Source organism: Tachysurus fulvidraco, chromosome 22 (assembly GCF_022655615.1).
Source record: "Tachysurus fulvidraco isolate hzauxx_2018 chromosome 22, HZAU_PFXX_2.0, whole genome shotgun sequence".
NCBI classification, from domain to species: Eukaryota; Metazoa; Chordata; class Actinopteri; order Siluriformes; family Bagridae; genus Tachysurus; species Tachysurus fulvidraco.
In genome coordinates this window covers 6,043,274-6,063,289 of record NC_062539.1, presented here as the reverse complement: position 1 = coordinate 6,063,289, position 20,016 = coordinate 6,043,274, and the positions used below count along the sequence as shown (strand labels likewise).

The following is a 20,016-nucleotide window of genomic DNA, read 5'->3' as shown; positions in this document are numbered from 1 at the left end:
AGTTTTATACTCTTAAATTTTAGACATTTTGGTTATTTTTATAGTAGTATATGCTATATAGTTATATTTACATATTTATATTTTTACTTACCAGTGCTGAATGTTAATCACCAACCTTATTGATCTGAAGCATTTATGAACATCAAACATGACATATAGTTGTATTGAACATCATTCAAATATCTCCTCTTAGTTCAATACAGCTATATGTCATGTTTGATGTTTATTAATGCTTCAGATCAATTGCATGGTATGGAGATATTCAGTCTTTGGCTCAGATAATAGTTTCTACTACAGATAAAAGGCAGTCAAAGATGTGCAAGGATTATTTTAGAAAGTTTAAGAAATTGTCCATGATTCCACCATGAAAAGTAAGACAGGTTGATATTTTATAAAGCTCCACAAGAGGGCGCTGTATGCAAACACACTACATACTCATAACAGACATTCATTCTTAAAGGTGGGGTCTCCGATGTTTGAGAAATGCTTCAGAAAACTGCGTTGGGCCGTCAAACTAAACAAAAATCAAAACAAATATGCAGCCAATGAGCAGAAAGGGGCGGGGCTTGTCAATATGGGCGGAGAGTGTTCAGTGCGCATGTGTGACATTAGCAGAAAGCGGTTTTAACATTGACATGGAGGATAAAAACAAAGAAAGAAAGAGAAGAAAGGCTTACGATAAGGCAAGAAGTAGGACGTGTTAATATAGGATCAGCTTTCCAGCGCTGGAGAAAACTGAAGGAGCAGGAAATTGGCCACATATTCACAGATTGGAGTCAATAACTCCTGAGCTAAACGCTGTTACTACACAAATAACACCTCTTTTCTATCGTAGTAATGTAGAGAGGCAGCTACAACCACGTTTTGTGTATTAAAACCGCTTTCTGCTAATGTCACACATGCGCACTGAACACTCTCTCCGCTGCATATTGACAAGCCCTGCCCCTTTCTGCTTATTGGCTACATGTTTGTTTTGATTTTTATTTAGTTCTCGGCTCGACTCAGTTTTCTGAAGTATTTCTCAAAAATCGGAGACCCTGCCTTTAAGAGGCCGAGGCGCTTTTTCCCTTCTCGATAGGTGAGTAACGTTGGTTTTGCTTTGTTTCACAGAACTAATATATGCCTTTGTCCTTTGCATGATTATGCTTGTGTGTCATTTTTGCTTGTTTGTTTATCTACAGTCGTATTGTTCTTCCCTTCAGACACATTTCTTTCCATTAGTTGCCTGTGTGTTGGGTTAGGGGCGTGTTTGTTTTGGTGATTTCAAATGTCAACATTGGCTTTCAAACAACAGAGACCCTGCCTTTAAATGGGTTTGTATGTGAATTATTAAAATCACTCATAATTATTAAAGAATACAGAATATACCTTATGGATGACCGTATTCATAATGAAGCTGATTTTATCTGTTGCTTTTGATAAAAAGGTCAAATCTGACTTCGAAGATACTCTCAAAGTTTGGTGGACACACAGTATGTTGTAATATATAGCTTATTATTATTCTTCATATTGTCTTAGCATAAGTAAACTCTGTACTCTAAAACCTTCACTATATGAAATCTGACATCTTTTTGCTTTACACTCAATACAAAACTACAATCCTTTTATTCGAACGGAACGGTGTCCTAGGTGTGTAAACATGTCGTTAGGATTCAGACAGAAAGTTCTGGAGGTGCAGCAGGAAAGTCCTGCATGTCTCCTTACCAGGGAGTCACACCAGTGTGTCCTGCAGGTGTCTCTCTGTGACTCTCACCTGTGTATCTCTCAACCTGCAGCACCTACATCTTCGAGAGAACAGAAGCAGAGCTGCCATGGTTTGTCTCAATTTAAACAATCAACTTTCCCAGTTTGATACTGGGATTGAGTATCTCACGTTCTGTCATTTTATATCCTACAGTATATAAAAACAGGAAATGCTGAATAGTGAGATTTCTTCAGAAATTACACAATTACTACAAAAAGGTAAGCAAACGCATGTTTTTGTCCATGTGAAGTCATATCATTCCCATATCATTACCACTGAAGCATGTGTTCAGGTGACACTCAGATAGATTTGATCTAAAACGGATCCTCAGGTTTTACACAAACTTGTGGAGTCTATGCATAAAGTTGTACGAATTTAAATTTTTTGATTAAAGGCAAACATTAGAGAAATGCAAGAGCGTATACAGTGGGATCCAGAATCATTAATGCTCTTAGATTTCTGGATCCCACTGTATACGCTCTTGCATTTCTCTAAATGTTTGCTTTTAATCCTTTCACATACATTACGGGTCTAAATATAAACTGAGAATTTTGCTGACCTGGATGTATCTGACATGACATCGTAGCTTACAGCAAGAAGGACAGATTAAAGATTGGCTTTAAAGCCTGATGTACTGCTAATATAAATCACTTCATACAAATAGCAAGAGGATGACAGTAAAAGAGGATTTTCCAGGTGCTGAAATTTAAGAATATTTGAATGACCCAGAATTGATTTCTGCACATAATCCCACTTGTCTCATATCTTTTCTGAAATGAGAATAGAGTTAGAACAGTGGACTTAGACCATTCATTTTCCACCGCTTATCCGAACTTCTCGGGTCACGGGGAGCCTGTGCCTATCTCAGGCGTCATCAGGCATCGAGGCAGGACACACCCTGGACGGAGTGCCAACCCATCGCAGGGCACACACACACTCTCATTCACTCACACACTACGGACAATTTTCCAGAGATGCTAATCAACCTACCATGCATGTCTTTGGGGGGACGGAAGCCAGAGTACCCGGATTGAGAACATGCAAACAGGGAGAACATGCAAACTCCACACACACACAAGGCGGCGGTGGAAATCGAACCCCCAACTCTGGAGGTGTGAGGCGAATGTGCTAACCACTAAGCCACCGTGCCCCCGGACTTAGACCATTGCTGTCTAATAGCATAGAGCAGATCATGCTGTGATCATGCTGTGAATTTAATTTGACTACTTTGTGTGGGTAAACAAGTGGAAACAATTAAAAAGGTGTCAATATTTAATCATACAAATATCTGCTTATGAAAAGAATAAAATTAAAATTGAAATAAAAAAAAAACTCTTTCCTTGTTTTCTCATTTTATTATAGAAATGAAAAACAAATGAACGCAACATACATGGACTTTCCTCCCGCACCAGCTCCTCTCATTCCTGTTCTTCTCAGAAAACACACGAGTTGAGAGAGGATCCGAGAGCTTCGACAGATTTCCAACAGATTTGTAGATTTTGTGAGATAAATAATAACATCAAGTCTTTTTTTTTTTTTTTCCTTTTGCTATGATACATACAGTATATATTTAAACATGTACAATATTTCTACAAACAAGATGAACCAAAGCTGACAATACATTCTGGGCCGTTCGAACAATGAACCCAGTACACGATTGTCACTGAAATACACAGCGTGAATAAATAATACACTACACTGATCCTATTTACAATATAAACAAACAATATCAAAAACAAAGTGCCAAAAAAAAAAAAAAAAGCTTTGGATCCTTTGAGCATGGCACACAATATGCAGTGATGCTATGGATGGCATGTGAAACTCTGCTTGTTAACGTATTACAATTGATTTACGCAATAAAATATCATTAAGATTCTTGATTCTTGCGTTCGATGGTGTCCACTCGCGCGTTTCGTCACACAATTCCAAGGAAATGGAAAACATTACAATAACACACACAGACGGTCCTGAGCAAAAGCTGGAAAATGATACTGAAGGGCACAGAATAGGGCCAAAGTAAGAGAGAAGAATGTGAGCTGGCTTTGTTTACAACACACACTTCAGTTAGAAGACGGCTGGACAATATACTGTACTCCCAGTAGTTCAAAAAGCCTGGTCAGATAAATGAACATTTGTTGTAATGTACAAGCTGACCACATACATACTCACAAACACACACACACACACACACATGCACCGAACTGCTAGTGCTGTACACACACTGATTAAAAAAAAATTTTTTTATCCAAAAGCACAGCTAGCCGGAGTTTAAATACTCCAAAGCCACTTCGTAGCAGAACTTGTACTGATCCTGCAAAAACAAAACACAAAGACGCAAACACTGTTATTCAGATGCTGATGATTTATACAGTACTGCTATGTTTTCTATATTTCTACACAATTTTGTAGAGCAGAACCTCATCACTACATCTAATAATGCTGTATTTTAACTGTAAAAAAAAAAAAAAGGAATATATTAAGAGGTGTGGTCATGTCATAGCCAATCAAATCACTTCTCCTGTAACAAGTGACATTGTGGTGCTTGTACATTTAGGTGTAACGTGCTAAATATATATAAGGCTAAAGGTTTTTGGACACCTAACCATCCCGGTCATACACATGTAAGCACAGTAAGTCGAGCAGAACAATACATCAGCTGTGTTTAGTTAGTAATGTGTTACTTTAATAGAGAGTGACATTTGTAGTGAATGTTCACAAAACTGGCTTGTACGAAAGACGACATGACTTTTAAGGCTTTTGCCTTGAGCACAATTCTGAATGAAAGTGGGTTGAAAGAAATGTGAAGAAAGTGTGAATGCTGTACCAGTAAATCCACCATGTTGGGTTTGTTGTTCCGCAGAGTTTTAACAGCATGAAACACATCAACCGTGCGCTGGTGTCGCAACATCTCACTCACAATGCTGATGGCACAGAATGTTCCGCTGCGTCCACCTCCATTTCTGACACACACACACACACACACACACACACACACACACACACACACACACACACACACACACACACACACACACACACACACACACACACACAAACAATAAAAAAAAGACCATCCAAGCAGTTGCATTGTTTTAGTTAGGGTGAGGCATATTTGTGAGGTCCTCATGACAAAGTAAAAAGGTTTTCATATAAAATTAGCATTTTTTTCCACCTCCTAAAAATATTTCACCTTTCTTTATGAGGTTAAACCCAGATAACGTCAAAGCTGTTGTGGAGTTACGGGCTCACACACGCGCTACACTTTCTACATTTATAATTATAATTATAATAATTATCTAGGCCTAGGGATTCAACACTGTAATTAACACACTTTAACTCATCGGCTAATTATCAAGGCTTTCTTTGATTTTCTTGCATAACGGAAAAGCGATGGCGCACCTCGTTGTAGTGAGTGTATTTTGACACTAGAGGGAGATGTTTAGCTTTGTACTGAACACAAAAACCTGGCCTGAAAATATCTTTGGCTTTCAAACTTCTGGCGGACTTAATTGTTAATTAATTCTCTAATGATTATTGATCTGTTTTCATGCATTTGGCGATTTGATCGTGATGAGGCTGATGTTTTAGGTGAAAGAAAGAAAGAAAGAAAGGGAATTATACTACTTTGTGTCCATGAATGCATTAGAAGGCATGTGTTTGAGTCAAGCATGTGTATCAGTGACTCTGTGTGTTTGTGTGTGTGTGCTGGTTTGTGTGTGTCTCTGTGTATGTGTCTGTGTCTGTGTGTGCGTGTCTATGTCTGTCTAGGTGTGTGTGTGTGTGTGTGCCTGAGCGGTGTGCGTGCATGTGCGTTTGTGTGTGTGTGTGTGTGTGTGTGTGTGTGTGACTCACAGGCAGTGCACCACAGTGCGTCCCTCTCCTCCATCATATTCTTCTTGCCATTTGTCCACCTGGTGAATGAGTTTGAGGAAGGAACGTTTGGACATGGGTGTGTCTCGGTACATGGGCCAGCCCAAGAACTGGAACTGCTGCACCATACGATAGCCATCTTGAGGCTACCACACACACACACACACGCACACACACACACACTCTGTCAAGCCGATAGGAATTCTGTATATATTGTAACATTGGGACAGAAGTAAGTCAGAAGGCCGTACTGTGATTGGTGTGATGAGTAAGTCAAAAGGTTGTGCTGTGAATAACAGTGGGATGAGTGAGGATGTCAGCAGGCTGGGATTAGTTGGAACAAATAATCCAGCAGTTTGTACGGTTTGTCCTCTTGTGTTTGATGGGACGAGTAAAGTAAGTCAGCTGCCTGTGCTGTGTTTGGTGGGATGAGTAAAGTGAATCAGCAAGCTGTGCTGTGATTGCTGGGATGAATAAAGTGAAGTCAGCTGGATATGCTATGATTGGAGTTGTGAATAAATTAAATCAGCAGGGGTGGTAAAGGGATATATCAGCAGACTGGGGAGAAATCAGTTAAGTACATCAGTAGGATGAGATGGGTTGAAGTGAGTGGAAGCTGGTGGGACGAGTAAACTATATCACCAGGTTGTGATTGGTGTGGTCATGCGCATACTGTAAAAGGTGTGTGTGTGTGTGTGTGTGTGTGTGTGTGTGTGTGTGTGTGTGTGTGTGTGTGTGTGTGTGTGTGTGAAACCCACCCGAGCAGCATTGTAAATCCGAAATATTCTGCTGATGATATCCTCTTCAAGATCAGCTGACACAAATTCCACCTGCAATGGACCATGTCTATGTACGCCATTCTCTGGCCAGTACTGAGGACACAGCTACACCCACACACCCACACACACCCACACACACCCACACACACACACACACACACACACACACACACACACACACACACACACACACAAACACACACACACAGAAAGAGAGAGAGAGTGAGATTACATTACATTAGTAGGAACTCTAGCATTAATCTAGTGAAACATTGCCCTTGTAAACTTTCTTTACTCTTTCCCCTCAGATGAATGTTTAAAAAACACTCACACTAAAAAGAACACTACACAAATGCAAGCAGTAAAACAGAATCAGCAAATGTGCACAAAAAAAAACAATTCCAACATGTTTTAAAAAATTTATCTGCCGGAGCTTTGAATGTCACAGCGATAGCATGAATAAGCCATGCAGTCTCACAAAGAATCAGATCTTTGCCTTTTCATTATTTATTCATATATTCAAATCATTTCCCATTTGATCATTTCCATTAGAAATGATCCACACTGGCTACATATTTCATTCTCTGACAACAGCGCATGATTGCTTTGCTTTTTGTAAAGGAATAAGTGATGAGAAGAGGATATGGAGCCCGTGTGAGTGTCTCTTGGCAGAGTGAGGCTGGCTCTTTAGTGTTTGATGTGTAGGTTAGGGAAGGAGGTGGGCTGCAGGGAGAGAGCACTGTTTGCTTTGCTAAGAGCATCAGACAGTGTGAATTTACCCAGCCTGGTGCACTGTAGCTAAGTGAAGCACTGATTCAGCACCCACCTGCATGTGTATGCCAAGCTAAAAGCAAGAAATCTGCACGTCACCTGATTTCTATAATGGATGTGTGAGTGGGATCTCACCAGGCACTGAGATCATCCGGCTCCAGCATTATGCCTATCTCTCTTTTCATGTCAGAGCTCTAATACAGCCAATGTTCACTCTTCTCTCAAAGGGCCATATTCAGAGATGCGTTACAAAGGCACAGTGAGCGTTTAACACAGAAATGTGCATATTGGTATTCAAACCACAAGCTACTGAGACTAGATAACTTGAGTTTTGTTTGCACTTTTGAACTTTTGCTGCCATAAGCTACAGACTAGGAATGCAGCCCAAAGTAAGGATTTTTTTTGGTTTGTTTTTTTATTGTTGTTCAAAAAAGAAGACACTCTTGAAAAATTGGGAGAATACCTCGGGATTTGTGTAGTATACTGTACCACCAAGCTGCCTCTGCTGGGGCCTTAACTTTAACCCTCAACTGCTCAGTGGTGTACGAACAAAAGAGAGACAAACATAAAGGTATCTGCAAATAGCATCAATTATTTAGACAGAATACCTGGCTTCGTAAGTTGAAAAATTTCACCAACATTCACAAGGGGAAAGTTATCAGAATTCAGAGTTGGGACACGCAGCTGCTAAAGCTGACTATCTGGATACCACGTTCGGATTATGCAATCGTCTGAATTGCCTTTGTGAAGTAACATCTCTGAGGTTAGGGAATTTTTCTTGAGTAGAAACATATGAGACAGGGATTTAGACCAATGAGAGAAGAGGGTCATCGCATCTGATTCTATGCTGTCAATACAGCTTCCATATCTATTAATCTACAGCTCATAAATTAGCACTCGATCCAGCAAATCCTGTTATTTTGCACTGGATTATTTACAACTTAATGTAGCCATGAGATTCTAAAAGGAGATCAAGAATTCGTAATTTATGTGCCGATTAAAAGCTGCTTTATGAAAAATATACTAATTCTAGCCAAAATAGACCTTGAAACTTCGGTTGTTACTGATTCCACTTATCCCTATCGTCGTACAGGAAATGTTATGAGTTAAATTATGGAGTGTAATAGAAAGAGAGACAGAATGAGGTATTTAACACAGACAGTTCTGGATCACACATACTGTCCTGTCCTAACTGTGACTATGAGCTTGGAAGAGCAGTTGGAGAATCTGAGTGTTTACAAGTGACAAATGAGAAAGAGTGAAACATTCACTGTCTAATTGTGTGTGTTGTATGTGTTTGCCCCGGTACCTAGACCTCATAGTGTCAGTGGCTACAGTTAGAATTTGGAATGAAAGACTCCTTAGTGTGAGAAGAGGGGAGAATGGTGCAGGAGACATGTTTTGGTGGAGTGGAAGGAGAGATGGTGTGATTCTGTGCCTCACTCTTAGCTTTGATTCTGGGGTTTTCTGACAGAGCCTCAGGCTGCTACCATCCTAGAGTCTCTTACACTCTTGTGCACACACACACACACACACACACGACTGCACATTCATGCAGAGTCACGAACGCAGACACACAGAACTCTTTCACACTCTTGCGCAAATATACACTGGAGTCGATGTCTACACAGTGCATATAGAGGTACCTCAGCTAGCCATTCATTTTGAATTATTCTGTCTGATTATTCGTTTGATGTCTAACATGAATAATTATAGTCTCTTCATCACAACGCCACAGATATCATCATAGATTAAGGTAAATAATGTAAGTTAATATAATTACCTCAGTATTTTAGTTCTAGAGATAAACCAGTGAGATATTGCACATACTTAGCTGGCTCTATTCATTAGATTTAAGTTGTACCAGAGTGCTCACGAATTCTTGACTGAAGGAATAGCAGACGGCTCTGGCTGGTTGATATTAGGATTTAGCCATTTCTTAGCCACATCTTATTCGAATACTCCATACATGTACGAAGGTTTGAATGATGTGTGTAATTGTTACGCACTTTTAGTTCTCTGTGTTCATTACCTGTTGTTGATTACTTTCCTATTAGCGCAGATGTTTTATTTCCACATTTAACAAGTGATCTTGTGAAAAATCTATCTATCTATCTATCTATCTATCTATCTATCTATCTATCTATCTATCTATCTATCTATCTATCTATCTATCTATCTATCTATCTATCTATCTATCCATCCATAAAGCCATCCATCAATCCATCCATCCATCCATCCATTTATCCATCCGTCCATTCACACATCCATCCATCCATCCACCCATCCACCCACACATCCATCCGTCCGTCCGTCCACCCGTCCATCCAACCATCCATCCAGCCGTCCATTAACCCTCCCATCCATCCAGATGTCCTCACCTGTGCAGGATCCACATCATTGAGCATTACAATGGATGTGCAGTGATAGTCCAGAACTAGCCTCCAGAAATCTTTCACTGTGTTTGGTAAAGGATGTTGGGTAACGATAAATGCAGAAGGCTGCTTATAACTCTGTTGAAAGAGAGGAAGGTGAGAGAAAAAAAGAATAATTTTATCCCAATATGTTGATCTTACTATTAATTCATCTGATGTGACAGTGATCATATACCGTTTATAATTATAGACCACAAGTGTAGTATCTCATTGCCACAAATGATTCTTCTTTTGACCAGAATATCCCAAAGGCATGGTTATGAATTGTGTAACTTGAGTCCATGACTCAATATATTGTGGCAACAACATATTTAATACGATGGCTTGAGTTAATTATTTAATGGAAGAAAAAGTGTTTTCACTTTGAGAAGGTGACTCGGGTTAATGGTATATCCATGTCAGTGACTCCAGTACGTCCTTTATGTGTCATTCCATGATTGAACTAAAGTGTAACATTATCAATCATCTCCATGACAAGGTTCCTTAGGCCATATCGTCTAATTCGATTGATTTCTCTTTGTCTCACTCACATTTTAAAGGTAAAGGTGTGACCTCAATATATTAAATTGTTAATTAAATTACTTTATTAAAAAAAAAAAAAAACACCATGCCAGGTGAACAGCTCTGTAAATAAAGCCACTAGTTCTGAAAGATAGAAAGAGAATGTGAGAAGAGAAGATGCGAGCGGTTTTGGCTGTCTTACATCCATAAGAGCAGCATTGATGTAGTTGCTGCTTTCTCCGTCTATGGTGATGAGGAAGGGCAGGCAGCGGTCAGGAGGCAGCACATCCATGCAGCGGTTCTTCTCGTGGTTCCGTGGCAATAGTGCAATGCTGCAGTCTTCTACGCGCAGTGTCGGGGTCACCATGTTCAGTGTCTTTATAACACACATTCACAGAAATCAAGGTGAAACTAATATATATAATTTCACATTATATTTGTACATACTGTAGTAGTCGTGGCCTTCAAGCAAGACATCCACTCTATATATATATATATATATAATGAAAAAAGACTTAAATATAGAAATACTACAGAAAAATATAGAAAAAAGTAAATATAAATATAAGTTAAATTAATTGTTGTGTTGCAGATATGAAACACAGTTAACCATATTTGCATCAGTATTTATATCACAGTGCAAACTGGCAGTAGATAATGAATATTAAGGAAATTGAGAATCTAGGAAGTAAAAATCTGGATATCTGTAAGTGTGTGACCATGTTGGTGTAAAGATGAGACTTGGATTCTCATTCCCAAACTTCCTTTAATCCACTTCCCTCTTACCCTAAACTCCTCTTTGATTGGACTGGTGTTGGTTTGGGGATCCAACCGGTTCATGTCGTAGTACACGGAACGGAGCTGATTGGCAGGAATGGTGGTGTCACCGCAAAGACATGCCTCCAGAATGGCATCATGGATAAAGACATATTGCTCCTGAAAGAACAAAATGTCTTCGGATTACTTCAGTTAAAGGATCGAAGTTCATAACTGATGGTTGATGGACGACATCCAAAAAACATGATATGTGAAATGTATCTAATACTGTACACGGCAGTCATTGTAAAACACAGAGGTTGTGCCATGGCCTAAAAATCCACAATAAATGGCCCAAGATACTGTACTGAAAATTTGCACCTGCTTCATCTTTATTGTTAGTTATCATGAGACCCTTGTATAGCTTTATTTTGTTTTTATAACTACAACACATTCATTTGCATTTTAGGAATTTAATGAAGCTAAAGTGAAAAGTCATAAAGTGGAATTAGTGTGAGTTTATCCTTAAAAGAAAGAGAGAAAAACGATCATTACGAATGCTTTCTTTTAATCGTTATCTCACAAGTCGTTAGTTTGCTTTTACTAACACATTTATAACATTTTAGAAATATTGCAGAAGTTAAAGCCATGTTAGAAAGGCTACACTGATTACAACATTCATTTGAGGGCATTAAAATCCTTAATAACATGAACTCAAGTTGTAAGATTTTCAACTTTAATGTAATGGTGCTTCTTAAATTGAAAGGAATTTTTTAGCACACAAATCATCCCGAGATGTGCAGATGAGCGTTTCGTAATAGTTCTGATTTAATTTAAACGTCAGTCAGCAGTGACAAGATACGTGAGGTCACATCCCTTTTCCCCATTCACAAAGAGATGATTTGATGGAAATCACTGTTGAAGTGACATTTGGAGACAATCTGGCCTTGTCACTTTTGACTAAATCGTGACACAGGGTCAGTGCTTCCATAATTAACGTGCTTGCTAGAGTAGCTAATGATCTTTGACCTTTCTGTTGCTCAGACCAATCGGAGCACAGCTGGGATCTCAATTAACTTCAAACCAACCAAAAAAAATGTTTTTGAACGTGTGTTTATAAACGTGTCTTTATAATGAAAGCGATCAGATTTGCAACACAAATCACTTTCAGTTGTCGCAAATAATCACAGACAGTTCGATCATGCACTTCAAAAGGTAACAAGTGCCTGCAGGGTGAGGGGCAATGTCAACACGCACAAACACCTGTGAGGGAAAACACACACACACACACACAGTTTGAAGGTCACTGAACTTGTGGAGGATGAATCAGAGAAGCTTTGCCTGCATAGTTACTCAAACCCCAATCCAGATGTCATTTATGAAACATTTGCCCATTAAATCCAATGATGCTTGTGATCTAAATGGAATTACAGGGAAATGGTGCATTCAGCTACTCTACAGCTCAGTCCAGATGGTATGTGTTCACAAAAGCAAAGAGTTCTTCAGCATAAAATTGTTGAAAGCAGTAGAATCACAGCAATATTCGCCCATAGCTATTCCTGCATCTTTATGGCACTTATAACCACCTGATTTGTGTCACACTCTAAGTCTTGATTGGCTCCTAAACTGGCAGGAAGTACTGAGAGTGTTTTGATGATTGTCTAAAAAAAAAAAGAGTACAGGAACAGGCCATGAATGAATAAACGGGCAGTTTACAGACTATTTGTGGTCCCTTTAATTCACATAAGCTCTCTCTCTCTTCCTCGACTGCCCTACATTTCTCTCACTCACTCTCTCCTGGGGTCTATCTTATTATCTCCTCCTGTCCCTGCTGTCACCCCATATTTCGGTCTTACAGTTTCGTGTCATCTCTAGTTACCATGAAGGATTAACAAATCAAGACACCATTGTTAACAAGAAGTTTAAAAGTCAGCATATAAACGAGTACCTCAGTCTGGACCATGTTAACCCGGCGAGATCGCAGCTCACGGACGCAGTTATAGATGTCGACCACGCCCTCCCTTTCAGCCATATCCAACATGATGTCGATCACGATGAAACAGCCTGTCCGGCCTGCACCCGCGCTGCAGAAAGAACAATCACAAAAATCTGTCTTTAATTTAATGCAGAAAGATTTAAAAGTAAGTTTGAAAACTAGACATGAGAAGATTTGAGAAAAGGCTTTGAGACGATTTTAACTCTCCCATCTAAGGTGCCAGGCATAAGATGTAAAGTGCTGTTTCAATTATCACCATCTACTGTGTGAATATTACCAGTGAAACCAGAAAGAAATGTAATGATGTTCAGGTTATTAGAAAAGTTAAATGATCCTAGGTTATAAAGATGTAGGTTTAATGCAAACTATCTGGCTGAAGAATTACATACAGTACAGTAGGGATTTGTTTTTTTTTTAGGTTATTAGATGAATGTGTATAAAAAAGGTCTCACGAATCTCCACGCAACACACGGCGACCGGTAACACCAGTTTATTTCAGCATGTATTCTGTTTATGTTCTTCTCTATTCTCTGTTTGTTTATATTTACACGTGTCTTTGTTTTGATTCATGTCTTGTCTCTGCCCCTGCCTTGTTATTGGCTGTTCCCTGACTGTGTCCTCGATCGTTCTCACATGTTCTGTGTTTCCCCTTTGATTTGTTCTGGGGTTTAGACTCTCGTGTGATGCAGAGCAAAGTATCAGTGTTGTATCCTTGTGACCCCGCATTACCAAACCTGATTCCTGTTGATTCCAGTTTCTTTTTTTCTATTCTGGCTAAGCCATAGTCGTAGCCATAACTATGTTTTGTAATGTTTAGAAGACTCAAAAAGTTCATCTATCCCCAATATCCAAAAAAACTCTTACCACAGCATCATAGAAAGCATCATGACAAACTCAATTACATACAGTGTGGTACGGCAACTCCACATTGTGTGTAAAGAAACCACTACAATGGTGGTGAAAAAACTGCCCAACGCACCATTGGCACGCAACTGAGTCTCACACCACTGAGTCTCTTCACCACAGTAGACAATATTATCAAGGACTCTTTCCATCCTAGTCACAAACTGTTCCATCTCCTTCCATCCAAGAAGAGATACAGGACCCTGAATGTCTCACTAATACTAATACTTGTATTATATACAGTATCTGTGATAACAATGCATTTCTGCTCCACCGTGTACATCCTGTTACATCTTTTATACCAATTGTAATTGTATATAACTGTAAATTCTTTCCAGAATACATTTGTATACAGTATGTATATTATCTGTACATACACTGTATGTGTATATTTCTTGGTCTTTTAGAATGCACACATTTGCACACTATACATAATTATATTTTTTTAGTCAGATATTCCTAATTTAGGCACATATTCCTATTTGGCACATACTATATGTATGTACATAACACCTGCCTTAACTTTAGTTATTGTTGTACACATACTGACATATTTATCCGCACTTGTTCCGCACTTGATCTGTCTGTCTGTCTGTCTGTCTGTCTGTCTGTCTGTCTGTCTGTCTGTCTATCTATCTATCTATCTATCTATCTATCTATCTATCTATCTATCTATCTAGTGTATTTTTGACCATAGCTCATGTTTTCTGGTGTCCGTGTTCTCGTCCCAGCCTAGTCCATTTGCTGAACTCTCGACCTTTTCCTGTTTTCTGGACTTTACCTTGTGTTTTGGACTGTGTGTGTTTATTAAAACCTGCTCCACCTGCACCTCCGTGTTTTAAGCAACCCACATGACAGAAGGCGTGTACTGTATGTGCTGATTGCTTTTTTAACAATACAGTCATAAATTTTAACCTCGGGAATTATCTGAAAGTTTCTTTTATGCCTCGCTCATTTTTGCATTTAATTCCTTACCCCAGAATTTAATTAGTAACTGTGCATTGCTTGAAAGTTTTTTTTGCCCTCATAAACTGACAAAGACTGCTGCAATCCTTAGGCAATGCACGTCTTAAAATTTATTTATTTATTTATTTATTTATTCATTCATTTATTTATTTATTTATTTTTACAGACTCACTCGTCATTCAGTCTGTTTGGTTCGGCTCCATCAGTTTCACTGTCATGTAAATTTTTTTGAAATTCACAAATGCTTTTTGCATTTTTTCAAGCTATTATTTATCTATCTATCTATCTATCTATCTATCTATCTATCTATCTATCTATCTATCTATCTATCTATCTATTTATTTATTGTTATTATTATTATTATTATTATTATTATTATTATTATTATTAAGAATAATAATAAAAATAATAATTAAGGCAGTATTGCATTTATCCCATGTAATATAATAATAATTGAAATATTACAAAACAACAGTAGACTGCATACAGTAATCTCAATCAATCTTTGTAATAGTAGATAGGGACCTAGGCATGTTGGAATTTGTAGAGTGGACATATAAAGATGCAACACTTCTAGATGTATTTCTAACAAACCTTTCAATAAATAAAAACTACAAGTACACTGTAAAACATGAAGCACTGTGTGTAAGCATTGCAATAATGCATGAAGCATTCATTTCATATAAAATTCATCTTGATAAATACTCCTGTAATGCTTACTCCTATAAAGCAAGTGCCACAATGTGATTTAGATCTGACAAAAGAGGTGAAGTAAGAGATGAACTTTATGGACAGACACTGTTGGACTTGAACCTGCTGTCGAATCCGTCTTACTAAATATGGATTATCATAAATCAGCTCCAACTCAGTGGGGTGTTAAGAAATATCCATCTAACAGGAGTGCTGAAGTTGCATTTCTGGCTGAGACAGTGGTTTTCTTATTTGTAGTAATTAGCTAATGCAGAATGTCTGTAATGGTTTTCATTCATTCTTTTTCTGGAAATCTAGAAGGTTCAGGCTATTGTGCTCATACAGTACTGTAGGCTTAAAGGTTTAGGATACTGGATTTGTAATCGCTGTAATCAACAATTGTGATGATGTTTAAAATGTATGTTTAAATTGTTCATAAAAAGGCTAACTTACTATGACTACTAGTATTTCAGCTAATGTATTGATGAAAAAATTAGGGAGTGACATGCTACCTGCAGTGAACCACAATAGGGCCAGCGTTGGCAGCTGACTTGGCCTTGACTCTGCGGATGAAGCCCAGTAATCCTGTAGCATGGTATGGCACACCGTGATCCGGCCAGCCTGTGAAATGAAACTGCTGGATTTCACGAATCTCGTGTGCCCCTCTCTACCGAGAAAGAGAGAGAGAGAGAGAAGGGGGGGGGTGGGGTGGTTAAATTCTAAATTTCTACTTACCTATCAGTCATAGCCTGTTATACTTTGAAATGCCCTTGACAATGCTAACACTATACGTTTTTTCATTATTTTTATTCTTGGGGTAAGAAAGAATTATGCACACAAGACAGGTTATCTTTGTATCAATCTATTCTGAGACTAGGAAGAAGATTAGAAATTAATGAACGGAGAAAATACTTTGTTGTGTGCAGTCACCCTTCTCTAAAGGCATGCGAGATGGAACATATGTGATCTGATGAGAGATGAGCATGTCTACTCGCATTTGCTACAAATTCACAAAGCCATTACACTGTGGCTTAGGTGTATCCTTCTTCAGCTGCCTCTCAGAAAAGTTTTTGTGTAAAGGTCTATTTTTTTTTTACTCACCTTCTCCACAGCGAATGTTCTGATGACATACTCAGACAGGAGCTGGGTCTCTATCAGCGTCACCTTCATATCTCTGTATATCTCTGTGTCATCCGGCCAGTACTTACAACATTTCACCTAATGGGATAAACACACATTCAATTAAACTTATTTCCGCAATCAATCTTGGATGAAAATATTTTATTAGTTTCCTACACATCTAACTTGCAGTGTATAGCTGAAGCTGAGGAAGCTTAATTACAAACCCATTACTCATTGATAATAATCCTATGCAGTAGGAATGGAACCAAATACATGTTCTAATAAAACAAAAATAAAGATGAATAAGTTGCTGTTTTAATTAAAATGTTTTTCTAGAAAGCCTGTCCAGTAGATGTGCACATCTGGATCAGGACCCTACAGTCAGGTTACGTGAACGTGAGGCAGATGGGATTAGATTTGAGAGATCAGAAATAAACCTTCCAGAGAAAAGAAAAAGCCACAATGCATTTGCAACATCCTTAGTAACTGCCTGGTCAGGGTCATAATGCTTTAAAGGAGACTACTAACACCAAGAAATAGACAACCCAGCAAAAGCCTTATGGTTCGGTCGACGCATATAGATATTTGGAGCACAAGACAGATACAGACACAGATGCAGATAGTGTCATTGCATTATATACCTAATATGCAAAAAAAAAATCTGAATGTCAGACAGGAAACATACAGTGAATCAATACAAGTGAGTTACTATGGTCTGAAAATCAGACTAACGTGTTGTAAGTGGATGCTGTCCTAAGTCAGTTCTGTTCTGCAGAAAACTCCAGCTAAAGCTCCATATAGATTTCTCAGGTATCGACGAAAACATAATTCACACTGTAATGCTGTCTCATTCTCACGTTAAGCTCCACTAAATATAATATGACATCCGACACCCTGAGCTCAGACCCAATGCCTCTTTATATTCCAGTATTATACTGATAAACATCAGACTGTCATACATGACACGGTTAAATGTGCAATTTGCAAGATGACAACATTGTTATTGCATTAGCAGCACAAAACATCTTAATATCTCATTTGATACAGCAGTAGCTGAAAACTGCTTAATGTCTCTGAAAGGGTTTTTTTTTTTGTTATCTGAAACACACAAAGCCATGGCAAGATTCAATCTGTCTCTGGTGGCTCTCCGGCGTCATTAAGGCTGGAAATGAGACTGGAGGATGGAGGGACAGTTGAGGAGGAGGAGAGCAAAAGTTGAGGTCCCTTGGTGACACTTGAGATGAGAAATCCACAACCCAAACTGCTCCATCTCAATCTCCGCCAAGATTACATTAGGCCACAGCCATTATATTATTCCATCAATTAAGAGCTGTGTGTGTGTGTGTGTGTGTGTGTGTGTGTGTTAGGGAGAGAAAGAGAGAATAAGAAAGGTGGGCGTATTATGGACCATGTAGACATGCATGCATGATCATAAATGTTCAAATAAATTGACTGACTAATGCAGTGATGTGCACATCATAGAGTATGCATAGAGAATAATAAATTATATCAGATCTTCCTTCTCTCCATCTATTAATTCATTCTTCCTTCCACTGTTACCACATCCCTGTCTTTCTCTCTTTCTCTCTCTGCCAGTCCCCCTCCCCTGCAGGGCTCATGCGATCTGGCCTTCGCCTCTCTGAGTGTTTGGTGCAGAATGGAGGCAGATGGGTGGTGGAGGAGCACAGCGGTGGGTTTATAGCTCTCTGTGGAGAACCGCCAGTCCTAACCTAACCCCACTTCCCACCCCCCCACACTTTCTCAACATTCCCACCACCATCAGCAGGATGCATTAGATTACTATAACACACTCCCAGCCTGCAGCAGGGCACATCTGCCTGACCAGTGCATGCCACCCGGTCGCCCATGTACTGTAGGGGCAGAAACAGTAGCCGATACAGTGCTGAGTATTATGGATATAACCCGTTATGGTTAAACACTAAACTTACAGTTCTTTCATTTGTCCTTTAGAACGGACAATGTCTGATCATTCCATACCAGACCTGGAATGTAGCAGCATACAAAGATATTCTAGATGATGATACACTTCCTTGATGGTCAGGTGTCCGCATATATTTGACCATTCAATATAAATACTCATAGGTTCTCAACCAAAAGCTTTTTTTAAAAAAAAAAAAAAAAAAAAAAGTATGGTAAAGTAAATTATTACCTAGTTTGTGTTCATTTCTCCCATGACAATATTCACATTTGACACCCCAATCGCTGCTACAGATGTGCCAGTGAAGCTTAAATAGGGATCTACAGAGTGTGCCATTCAGTAATCACCTGAAACTACTGTCACTGATAGACTGCATGATTCTACAGTCTGGTCTAGAAGGAAATCAGACCCAGCCTCATTATTTTACTTACAATTTTGTGGTGTTGTTTGTGCTTGGTTCCACAAAAACCCCAAAACAATATGTCTAAGATATTTGTATGAGATGATAATGAGATTTCGACACCATAAAAAACTACCCATACTAATATCCTGTTTTTACTTAACCCTCCTAATCCATCCATACCAGAGTCTCATGGGAAACTGGTTTTGATTTTGAATTTTCTTTTTTAATAGAACTGTTCTGAGCCGACTGCTGTGTATGGACGATGCTGTTTCCAGGCAATGTGAACTTCCCATCATCCTCATGGCTAATTAGAAACACGGCGATTTGGAGTCCAGTGGTTTGGAGAGCTGGTCATCATGCAAAAGGCCAACCGAAAAGCCATTTCATGCTTGTGTGGTAATGAGCTACATTGATTAGTTCTCACTCAGTTCACTCCAAGGGGAGCGTTGCTATCCAATTCGAGCAAACACTTTTGAGTTCGTAAAACCCGAGCTTATACGTTAGATTCAGAAAATTCTACCAGGAGACATGCACTACAGTGGGATGTGTCACATCTTTCTCTACTCACCCTTCCAACTTCCACTAGGTTAGTAACCATGACAATGGTGGCTGTGTTTTCCTGCCACACCATCCTCCAGAAGTCAATCACTGTCTCCTGCATGGGTCCTGCGCAGAGAATCAACACGATACAGTAAAGTCGATCATTACGAGCTCACATTCGAAAATACACAACACACTATATTACATACTGGAGACTTACAGAGCAATCAGAGGGTTTTATACTAGAATATAATGTAAAGTATATCAGTTATTTTCCAACATTTCAATCGTTGCTTACGTTAATTTTTGCTTTACTGGATTAGAAAAACCTGAATTAGAACACTGTAAGGGAAGTGATACATATACATTGTGTTACCACTAGGTACCACTAGGGGTTCTCTAATGTATGTACATTATACAGTATAATGTATGCGTTGATGTTATTAGTCATCTACTGTGTTAGATATTGTGATTTCATTTCAGCTTCAATATAAAGAATTTTGTGCAGCCTTGATTTATACGCATACACAATTCTAATCCTTTCGTAATGAAAACTGCGATATACTAATAACAATCCTAACAACCAAATTGTGCATGAAAT

At 38.8% G+C, this 20,016-nt stretch overlaps 1 protein-coding gene across 6 annotated transcripts in view; it reads right to left on the bottom strand.

Annotated features, from left to right (window-relative positions):
- Nucleotides 1-3,240: 3,240 nt before the first annotated feature.
- Nucleotides 3,241-20,016, bottom strand: part of LOC113645143 (receptor-type tyrosine-protein phosphatase mu-like) — a 186,100-nt gene continuing 169,324 nt past the window's right edge. For all 6 annotated transcript variants that reach the window (XM_047806456.1, XM_047806458.1, XM_047806457.1 and 3 more), the window contains 11 exons: nucleotides 19,444-19,541; nucleotides 16,513-16,629; nucleotides 15,924-16,078; nucleotides 12,805-12,940; nucleotides 10,887-11,036; nucleotides 10,303-10,476; nucleotides 9,546-9,677; nucleotides 6,373-6,498; nucleotides 5,597-5,760; nucleotides 4,569-4,704; nucleotides 3,241-4,055 (listed from right to left, as the gene is read on the bottom strand). In XM_047806456.1, coding sequence (XP_047662412.1) covers nucleotides 4,002-4,055; nucleotides 4,569-4,704; nucleotides 5,597-5,760; nucleotides 6,373-6,498; nucleotides 9,546-9,677; nucleotides 10,303-10,476; nucleotides 10,887-11,036; nucleotides 12,805-12,940; nucleotides 15,924-16,078; nucleotides 16,513-16,629; nucleotides 19,444-19,541 — 1,442 coding nt within the window. In that variant the 3' untranslated portion in view covers nucleotides 3,241-4,001. The remainder of the gene's footprint in view (nucleotides 4,056-4,568; nucleotides 4,705-5,596; nucleotides 5,761-6,372; nucleotides 6,499-9,545; nucleotides 9,678-10,302; nucleotides 10,477-10,886; nucleotides 11,037-12,804; nucleotides 12,941-15,923; nucleotides 16,079-16,512; nucleotides 16,630-19,443; nucleotides 19,542-20,016) is intronic.